This window comes from Ascidiella aspersa, chromosome 6 (assembly GCF_963924565.1).
Source record: "Ascidiella aspersa chromosome 6, kaAscAspe10.2, whole genome shotgun sequence".
In the NCBI taxonomy this organism is placed as follows: Eukaryota; Metazoa; Chordata; class Ascidiacea; order Phlebobranchia; family Ascidiidae; genus Ascidiella; species Ascidiella aspersa.
The window spans coordinates 22,138,946-22,149,735 of record NC_139452.1 but is presented as its reverse complement, the minus strand read 5'-3'; the positions used below and the strand labels follow the sequence as shown (position 1 = coordinate 22,149,735).

General features: G+C 34.7%; 1 protein-coding gene across 2 annotated transcripts; it reads left to right on the top strand.

Moving 5' to 3' along the window:
• Positions 1-3,928: 3,928 nt before the first annotated feature.
• Positions 3,929-9,650, top strand: LOC146140791 (serine/threonine-protein kinase Nek2-like). 2 transcript variants are annotated; one of them, XM_083391343.1, is made up of 6 exons: positions 3,929-4,282; positions 4,965-5,363; positions 5,783-5,948; positions 6,100-6,154; positions 6,424-6,654; positions 8,281-9,650. In XM_083391343.1, the coding sequence occupies exons 1-6, from the start codon at positions 3,938-3,940 to the stop codon at positions 8,534-8,536; spliced, it is 1,452 nt and encodes a 483-aa protein (XP_083247469.1). In that variant the 5' UTR covers positions 3,929-3,937; the 3' UTR covers positions 8,537-9,650. The 2 variants fall into 2 exon arrangements, with proteins under 2 accessions (XP_083247469.1, XP_083247470.1); XM_083391344.1 differs by having other exon boundaries at positions 5,783-5,964; positions 6,107-6,154.
• The last annotated feature ends 1,140 nt before the right edge of the window (positions 9,651-10,790 follow it).

The window sequence follows — 10,790 nt, the reverse complement described above, 5'->3', positions numbered from 1 at the left end:
AATATCATTGTTTGTTTAATATAAGACAAATCTTTAAAGTGGTTTTATATTTGCTTATGCTTACTTTTTGCTGGACTGTATATAGGCATCATATTAACTAAGTCGTTCTTAACCAATGTTCAATCGAATCTCTAAGGTTTAATGAAGCTGCTTCATGGGTTCGCCGCGAATGTCCTCTAAAACGTTAAACCTACTATAAAAGCTATATCAACGATTATCTTTTTAATTTTATATGTCCCTCATAAACTGTGTTTGTTTTTAAGTTTAACCATACATTTCTATTTATTGATCCTTTTACTATCTTTTGTCTGCTTGAATGAAATTAGGCGTCTATCGTACTGAAATCAGATTTCAGCCCATAATCGCTATATGCATATATTATTGCATGTTGCGCAGTGAGACTCATAAACACCATAAAATGCAGTTTCTCTGAAGTTAAGATATATGGCGTTATTTCAAACCAAATTCAACACTCTTTTGTGTGCGTAAAGCGTCACATATCCTTCTGATATAAAAATAAGAAACGCATACTGAGCCGAAATTTGGGTTCGACCCAAGTTTACAAAATAACATTGGGGTTCGTCAGTCATTTAATTAAGGATTTGTCCTACAGTCATGGCACTTACATTGACCATTTTCTGCCAGGTATCCTACGGTTACAAAAATAGATTAGACACTAAGCAATCCTAGTTCCAGTAATGCGTAACGCGTTTTTAAAAATTGAATAGACTGTTAAAGAAGAACAAATCATCAATTATTTCTTGGAATAAAACTAGTGTTTCAAAGTACCTACTTTAATATCATGAAGCTCAGTTGTGCGAAAGCTTGGCAAATTTATATCGTAGAACAGGGCAACCTGATTTTACATTTTTCTGTTTTTTTTTCTGGTTTTTCAACAGGGCAACCTGATTTTAGATTTTTCTGGTTTTTTTTCTGGTTTTTCAACAGGGCAACCTGATTTTAGATTTTTCTGGGTTTTTTTCTGGTTTTTCAACAGGGCAACCTGATTTTAGATTTTTCTGGGTTTTTTTCTGGTTTTTCAACAGGGCAACCTGATTTTAGATTTTTCTGTTTTTTTTTCTGGTTTTTCAACAGGGCAACCTGATTTTCGATTTTTCTGGTTTTTCATTAAACCTAAGTGATACGACTAAAATTTAAAGAATAAAAGATTATTAATGTCAGATTTTAACAAAAGAAGTTCTCCACGCAAATAAGACTCAAACTACCTTCTTCAAACGGGTTTTGGGTTTATTTCTGACGAGTCTGTCAAGATCAGCTTGTTAAAAGTCATTAAATGTGCAGCACGAGCAATTTGTTGCTTTCCCAATGCGAAATGGCTCCTGAATTAAAGCTACGCCAATTTATATCAAACCCAATGCTTCGAGATTTTTATTATTTTATTTTTTTACGTTTCCTCACTAATATCCTATGTAAAAACATGCCGAAGTGTTATATAATAATTATATTTAATACCTAAATGGGGCGCAAATCACAGAACCAGTTTTGGAAAGATTTCTACTGAGCAAATATTTGCTTTATATTTTTTTCGCGTGAGCATGACTCTTCTACGACTAATTATTATCAGAGCCACAAATAAATTACAACTTTGCAAATTAGACGTAATAATGTTTTACGAAAACATTACACAGGCCTATTACACACTTTTTTGATATTTATTTGTTTTTTTGCTGTTTCAATGTTTTTAACAATTTTTCCATAGCATATTTTCAAAAATAGCTGACTGAAGGGGTGTAGGATTTTTGTTTGTAGGCATTCCAAATTTTAGAGATAACCCTACGTCATAAAGTTCAATCACGTGACTTAATACAAAAAAAAACGTGTACGCTGGCTATTTTAGAAAATCATTGATTAAGCAGTTTAGTTAAAACTCAAGGTACCGTATAAAGATTTGCAAAAAACTAACAAGCACGTAGGATATTATCCAAATACAAGATGGGATAACTGCAAATCACCACCTAACGCAGAAAAAAAACGATTTAAACATTTGTCCAATTTGGAGATTTGATGCAGAACACAACTGTCCGAAGGAAAAATCTAGTTAATTTGAGCAGCATCTGCCATGCAAAATACTGACGACTGTTGGCCGAAGAATGAACCAGAAACACGAATAAATTGGTGCCAAAAAAATACTAAAAAAAAATATTTTTGAAAAATTAATTTCACAAAAAAAACTTGTTACTGTTTCCACACGTATTTAATCTAATGTATTTTTTTGGCACGAATAGAAAGAAACACTCTAGTTGTCTGGATTGATTTTGATGTGCTATTCTGAAAAAAGTAGCCTACTTAAGCAGATAGATTTATTATTTTAAAAAGTACTCAATTTCAATTATACAATTATTGTGTGTTTGTAGTTTTACCTTGACTGGTAGCGCTTAAGTAGGCTTCTCCTACATTGACTGAGCAATCACGATAGTTGTAATTCCAGTTAATAGTTGTAGTTTCCAGTTAAAGAAAGCAATCACAATAGTTATTATAGACAGGTAGGCTACGCCATTTGCATGGTTACAGACCATGCTTTTCCACTTAAATAAAAGATAACTATTTTTTGTTTTAATTACGTAAATGATGTTTTAATTACGTAAAGGCGCATACTTTTTTCGGCTTTGCTATGTTCTTGTCTATGTGTTGCACAAACCTAATCAATACAAAATCACATGGCATTTTGCGCTGTGTGACTCATAACCTTGGGCCGTTAAATTGGGCTATAAATGTCCAATTGTTTCGGTAAATTGGACTATATATGCCTATTTATTTCAGGAACGATGCGACTCACTGTTATGTGCCTAATGTGTCACTTGAAATTTTCTGCTAATTTTAACCAAATGAATGCAATTTTTTTGCGCATTTAAACTAGTTTAGTGCCGCATGTTTGTTAATTGCCTATAACCATGGGACACGGTTTATATATTCGTTAGGCAAACACAGCATTGGTAATTTTGTAAAAGGTTTTGACGTAAAACAACTTTGACGAATTTTGATCTAGCGTGCAAATTTTGACCAAGTTAAAAAATAATTATCGACCAACACAGCAGTGGCCCAGCAATGCTAATAATTAAAATCAGATATTTTGTCTAATAATAAATCGATAAATTTGAATTACTAAAGTTAATTTTGCAGGCGATACATTATATCTACCTAAAATTTCTGCCAGGAATTGTTCTACTCCCCATTGGATAAAAAAACATAATAATAACGGCATTTAAACATGTGTGACGTCACAATTTTGATACGGTCGGCTGGTTGCGATGTTTTGAAAGCGAGATTTAAATGTTTTTGCCGTTCAACTGAAAATGCGACTGTTGCTAAGGTTTTATGAATGTGGGTCCTAATGTCGCGTTCATGTAAAGGACGTGTTATTTCTTGAGCAGTACTTGCATTTTTTACCCTGCGATAACACAGCTTCAAGATTTTGCCTATACGTGCTTTATATTGGTATTTTAGTTGCAGCTTTTGAAAAGTTACGTTTATATAATCAAGAATTATGTTTGAAATGCAAACTTATTAGATTTTTACAATTTGGTGTTTAACTTACCAAGCTTCTAACCACGCCAGCTTTTAAATTTCATTAGATATTGACAAATCTAGTTGTTCATCTTGCGGCTATGAACAGAATATTGGCAAAATTAAAAAAAATTATATTTTGTAAACCAAACTATTTTGGGTACACTATGCACGGATCTGTAATGTAGCTTAATAATAAATTTCAAAGCCAAAAAGGTCAAGTAGATCGACAGCATCTTGATTAAGACGTTTCGATACGAACTTGTATCATCTTCAGTTAGTGTGACTGAAAAGCAAATCAAAGCTTCACTTATAAAAGGCAGGACGCAACTATTTTTGTGTGTAATTATTTCGCATTTTTGTTTTGATGCATTTACATGTATAACTGTCTTTTTACAGGAATTAAGCAACCATGCCTTCAAAGCTTAGTGATTATGATATCTTGTACCAAATTGGTTCTGGCTCATACGGAAAATGTCTGAAGGTAAAGCGACGTAGTGACCAAAAGATCCTGGTTTGGAAGGACATGGACTATGGTTCGATGACTGAGCCTGAAAAGCAACAACTTGTGGCTGAGGTTAACCTTTTGCGAGAGCTCAAACACCGCTTTATTGTCAGGTATCATGACAGAATTATCGACAGAACAAAAAGCCGACTTTATCTGATCATGGAATACTGTGCAGGAGGCGACCTGGCCAGTTTAATATCCAAGTACCGGAAAGAGAGACGCTTTATGGAAGAACAATTTATTATAAAGGTATTGTTTTGTACAGAAAACTTACAAAATTGTGTTTTTAACTATTTTGTGTTTTTGTAGAAGATTTTAAAAAACATTACAAATATAAATTTGAAAATACCACTGCTTTAAGCCAAATACTAACTCCAACTTGAATCAATGTTTCACCACTATTGTAGGCTACGTATGGTAATAGGTGGCTCTATAGCCACGGCTATTATATATATATGTATATATATATGTATATGTATTTATAAATTCATATATATATATTTATATATATGTATATATATTTATATACATAATGCCCGAACTTTTAAAATTTAGGGTGTTTATTCAAACAAGTATAAAATGCTTACTAATACCCAACAAACAATTGGCTTTCGGAAAACGATTTTGTAATTCTGCACATTTTCTTTAAAACAATCTGCTATGTTCTTATAAAGTGAATGCATGCTCGGTCCGGCAATAAAATTATGAGGATATGATAAAGTACTATGAAATGGCCAATGCATTGTCTGTTTTCTAAAAATATAACTTGGCAATAAACGTCAAAGCCAATTCATTATCCAGCTACATTACAGAAGTGTGAACTGTGCATAGTGTTGTTAAGTATAGAAGAGGTTTCTTCAAACTAACTTTTTTTGTCATATCTCATATCATATATATAGCAAGTTATACAACATAAATATCTTTGTTGCAGATCTTTGTGCAATTGGTAATGGCGTTGCAAGCCTGCCACGGCCAAAGACAAAAAAATGGCAATGAAGGCAAAATATTGCACCGTGACTTGAAGCCTGCGAATGTTTTTTTGGATGATAGCCACAATGTCAAGCTGGGCGATTTTGGTCTGGCTCGTGTGCTTCATCATGACACCAGTTTTGCCAAAACATTCGTAGGTACGCCCTACTATATGTCACCAGAGCAGATGAGCAAAGCCCACTATAATGAGAAATCTGATTTGTGGTCGCTGGGATGTCTCATCTATGAACTGTGCGCCCTGGTGCCTCCGTTCACAGCGCCAAACCAGCGACTGCTTGCCATAAAAATTAAGGAAGGGCGTTTCAGAAGAATACCATCCAAATACTCTGATGAGTTGCAGGTAAGGTTACATGAGTTATATTTTTTACTTTTTTTCAATGTTTAAAAAGTTCTTCAGATTTTGTTGTTAAAATATTGAGTTGCCTAAAAAATTCTGTTATAAAAACATATTTGAATAATGATTGGAGGTTTTAGTTAGGTGTAGATGAAGTTCAAAAGCCCATATTGAAGTAGATAACATTTTTATATACTTGTACATTTTCCAAAACAATATATCTTTTTTAATGGACTTTACTTATATGTTACCTACTTCAATATGGGCTTTCAAATTCCTACTACATTTGAGTGTTTTAAGAATTTTGTGTTTTTATAAATTAAACTTACATTTTCTGTTTAAATTAAAATATGAGAAAGTTCTAGTGTTGAATTTTTAAGTTTGGGTTTAGTGCTGCTTGTTTTTTAACCCTTATGCTTCTGCAGGACTGCATTGCCTCAATGCTGAGGTTGACATCCACAACCCGTCCATCCCTTGAAGACCTTCTTTCTTCCCCCTTGCTAAAATTTGCTGCAGCTGATTATGTGGAACATTCACCAGTTGAAGCTAAACCTACCAGTCCAGCCATTCTCCAAGAAAGAATCGCACAAGGTTTTTACTATACAATGTCATGTTTATCCTTGATAAAAATGTATCAGGATTTTAAACATAAATGTAAGACCTAATCTATATTAGTATTTTCCCATATTATATAAAAAAAATCCTACATACTGTTCCAGTTTAAATGCCATTTTATGTTTAGATGCAAGGATTGAAAGAAGGCATTCCTCTAGTTCATCAAATGGAGAAGTGCGAAGGTACTTGCCTTGTGTTTAATATACTTAGTAGTAAAATGCCATGCAGCAATTACACTTGTTTATTTTAATGTTGTGTATATACATTTATTTTTTACATAAAAATACATTCTTCTAAAATCTAAATCTTATAGCCTGCCCTGCTAGCATGGTCCTTATTTCTAATAAATTGTAATGAGTAGATGAATGAAAAGTGCTGGATTTGTAGCCTGGATATATACACTATATTTATAAATAAAACTCCAAAAATATAATTTCACTTTTTATTTAAGACTTTCTCCGGATGCTGCATTGAAAGCGAAAGAGTCCTTGCTTGAGGAAAGGACTAGGGAACTTGAGAAGAGAGAAAGAGAAGTAAGGAGAAGAGAAAGGCTGCTTGAAGAGAGAGAGAAAGCTTCCGAGGAAAAAATGAAGACAGCTGAATCGCTGATACGACAATATCGTGAGATGAGATCTGATCAAAAAATGCTCAACGTTGCTTCCGATGCCGTTAAAGCAAACAGGTAACATAAGAAAAATCAAAAGTCTATATTTTTCACCGGGGGTTATTTTTGTATAATCATGGAAACTTAAGCGCGTCGGAATTTGGTGTAAATTTTCTGTTTACCAAATGCCAGATGGGACAAGCTCAGAACGCACCTTACATACTGACTTACAAATAAATATTAAGTCAAGTAGAATGCGCAATAAATATGCTGTAGCTACTAAGCATAGTATATAATGGAAATAAGGCCTTCTGGTATTTATTTGTTTAACCGGCGTTTCGGCTACCTAACCATCAGGGAACGTAACAACACCACGCAAAGTAAAACGACACAAAAAAGAGATAAAAACGCGCTAAACAACGTTGAAAACAAAAAAGCAATAAGAGCGACGTCGCACAACTCAGTTGTTATCTTTTAACACCTTTATCGTATGTATGGGCATTCCCTGATCAAGGCATCCTGGATAGGTACCCGAAATATCGGGTAAACATATAAATACCAGAAGAACGTATTTCCAGTTTATTTTATGCTCAAGTTGAAATAGGCAACACAACCTTGTCGTAAATGACGGTCACGGACAATCTTCAAGGTTGACAGTAGACTTAGCTGCGGAGACCCAAATTTACCTTTATATTTTTTACCTACGTCTTTTAACTTTTTAAAATTAGGTTAGAATTAAAATTAGAGCGCACAATAAATTCACCATTAATATAGGAATTAACCGCATTTTGTTCTAACTCATCGAATTAGACAACTCGAATTATCTAGTTGCCCAAGTCTGTTCTTGACCCACACATACGCTTGTCAAGCTGGATAGGTAGCCGAAACGTAGGATAAACAAATAAATAACACAAGAACTTATTTTTAGTATATTTGATTCTAGTTGAACAAGGTAACACAACCATATCGTTAATGACGGTCACGGACAAGCGGTGCGACTGACAATCGAGTTTGGCTGCGGAGACCAAAAGCCACACATTTCTAACTTCAATATTCCGCAATAACCACTATCCGTTTATTCTTGTATTTTGGGGGGCTTGCGTGCCATTTTTTATTAGGTCGCGTGCCTCATGTTGGACACCCCTGCTCTAACTCATTAAATATGAAAACTAGAATTATCTAGTTGTCAGAAAGCTAAAATCAGTGTTGTAATAACTTAAGTCATTGACTTGACTTAAGTGCACTTAAGTCACTGTTTTCAAATGACTTGACTTGACTTAAGTGTTTTGGACAAATTACTTGACTTGGACTTAAGTCATTATGTCAAATAACTTGAAATTAAATTAAGTGTTTTTCATTAAAATTAATTTTAAGTTTTGCACATTTGACACTTCAAGTGCTGTATATTGCGTTTGTGTTAGGTTTTTAGTTAAATTGTTGCTTATGATCGGACGATTTTACCAATTTCAATAGTTTAACAATTTACTTTCATGTCAATGACATGATTTGAAATTGACTTGCTCTCATAATGACTTGACTGGGACTTAAGTTATTTCAAAATGACTTGTTTACAACACTGGCTAGAATTATCTAGTTGTCCAAGTCTGAACTAAAAAACTAGAATTATCTAGTTGTCCAACTCAATTCTTGACCCACACATACGCTTGTCAAGCATAATATTTATCTACCCCATGTGTTTTAAAGGTACGCTGGCATCGACGCGGCGCACAAGAAGCAAGTTCACTTCGCTGCCGAACAGAAGGAAAATGACCCCGGCTTGTACGCTGGCCTCGACAACTACCGATACGCGGTCGCCAAAAAGGAGCCGCTGCGAAACGCCGCCGATTACCGTCGAAAACTGCGCGACCTCAAGCTAAATGAGGACGTCAGCTCCAAGTATGGCCGAATCCCAAAGTTTGATTGCGAAAGCAAAGTCCGGCACGTATTGGGAATGAGATGAGCGAAAAACAAACCGAACGAATTTTGTCGGAGTGATGCAAAGTTATGCTGACGCCCTTTTAAGTGGCGATATGCATTTTGGCTTTCCCTATTCGTGCACAAAAGCTAAAATTTCGATATTCTTACCAGTTGTAAATATGTTATTATATGAGCGATTTTAATCATTCGTCTAAAAATTTATTTGATTTACGTAATAAGAATGTCAAATCCCATACAGGAGTAGGTATCATTTTAATCGTTTCTAATACTTCTTTAGTCATTTTCAACATCATACCTACTTCTGTATGGACTTTGATATACTTATTACGCCTTACTACAACCTCCAACCATTATTTGATTTAGTTTCGGCAAGCAAGCCGGTGAATCGATATACAACTCACTGTGATAACTCGATGTTTGAGATTTTGTATATAAATACTTAAAATTAGCTTTACAATTGGGTTCATACGTGTTAAAATAACGTCGAGAGCACAGCGTGTTCTCCTAGAGCCCAAGCGATTTTCCGTGTCCGGCCCTGAAACGTCATTTATTTAATATTTTTACACTTTGCAAAATATATTTCCAAATTATTTGTACAGCAGTAGCATAATTTTAATGTTTCGCTTACACTGTTGCCGTATCACTGTTCGTTCCGGGTAGCATTTTTTAAAAAAAATTACGAAGTAGCCCGAATGAATGCAACGTTGCATGCCATTTGGTGGACAAAAGAAATACGCAAAATTAACTCGCAAAAAGTTATAAGTCTGTCACGTTTGGTCTAAGATACTATGATCAACTTTTTGCCGTTACAAAGAAAACGTGCAATAAAGCCGTTTTGTAATACAGATCAAACCTAAACTTTTCGTTCGAACTTAGCGCTTGTTTAGCCCGCTGTTTTTTTGCAAACAGTATACGTAGCGTTGATAGTGACGTCATCACTTTACCAGTCTTCAGTATTCCCATTCGTGTCCCACTGCGGGCTCGCTTTGGTGTCGTAGTTGCTTGCATACTTAACCACGACCGTATTTAGCATTCAAACCGCCGCTCACAGAGACGTACCAATAGTTCGTTTTTACGTGATCGCTCACTTCGTCATTCCTTTGGGCTTTTTTAAGCCAATACAATATTTGCGTGCACCTGAGACGTATTGTGTCTGCGCGGGGTTTTTAGTCATTTTTTATTCCTATTTACAGAAAGCATATAGGACCAATTACAAAATGTTAATGTAGTACTGGTATACAGCAAACTGAAGTAGGTATCGGCGATTGTACTTTTAACCGACTTGGTCAACTTCCAATTCCGTTTACGACTCCACAGCCTAATCCACCCATTCACGTCACTAAAAAGTATAGATATATATTACTCCTTGTCTAGTGTTCTCATATAATTTACCCACCTACCACTACAGAACGTTGGTGGAAAATACAAAACTATGCTAGTTTACTTTTCGATTTACAATTGTGCAGCCTATTCGTTTCCGAACTAACTCCTTCCCAAGGCCACCTTTTAATCAACAGTCCGATTCCATAGACTTGTAGCCAACATGTTGCACGCCATTTTGAAAACAAAGCTTCACGATAATGGGTTGAAACTAACAAAGCAATCTTAAAAATCTCCATTTTTACATAGGTTTCTATGGCGTAGAGCCTACTTTGATGACCGACATAACGTTTACCTAAGAAACATAGGTTAATACTTATTTTATAACACATATTACCGAAAGTAGGTTTCAAATTATAAATACTTTTTTTGTTTGAAACACAACTAACTTTGTTTGTTAAATTGAAACTACGATGTTCAGGTTGTTTAACTGGTGGAGTTCAATGACATAGGCCTATCTCGCCTGAACGTAAAATTACGAGAACATTGGCTTGAGTTGAAACACTTGGACTAGGAGCCTTGATTGCGATTTAAGTTGAGCAAAAAAAGTAAATTTGGACTGATCACATTCAAAACGCGAGCATTACATGTTATCTATTGCGAATGGTTTATTTACAGCCTATATATAAAGTATAGTAAACACAAAGATACATAAAATAAACACAACAACACTATGATTTAGAAAAATTGTTGAAACGAACGACAAGACTATAACTTAGATAGCACACGATAGATTTAGAATTATTTTCAACCCAGCGGAAATTTTTTCACGACTAAAATTAAAAAAATTACCGGATACAAATCTAATTGTCACAAGTGGAATTCTAATCCGCTGTCAACGAGACTCGTTTTACATGAGATCGTGGGCCCGAATAAAAAATCCAAATGTTACAATT

Coding starts and splice junctions, on each gene's coding strand:
- LOC146140791 (XM_083391344.1), top strand. CDS start 3,938: ATGCCTTCAAAGCTTAGTGATTATGATATCTTGTACCAAATTGGTTCT. Junction 5,965..6,106: donor CAAGGTTTTTACTATACAAT/GTCATGTTTATC, acceptor TTTAGATGCAAG/GATTGAAAGAAGGCATTCCT. Junction 6,655..8,280: donor GATGCCGTTAAAGCAAACAG/GTAACATAAGAA, acceptor TGTGTTTTAAAG/GTACGCTGGCATCGACGCGG.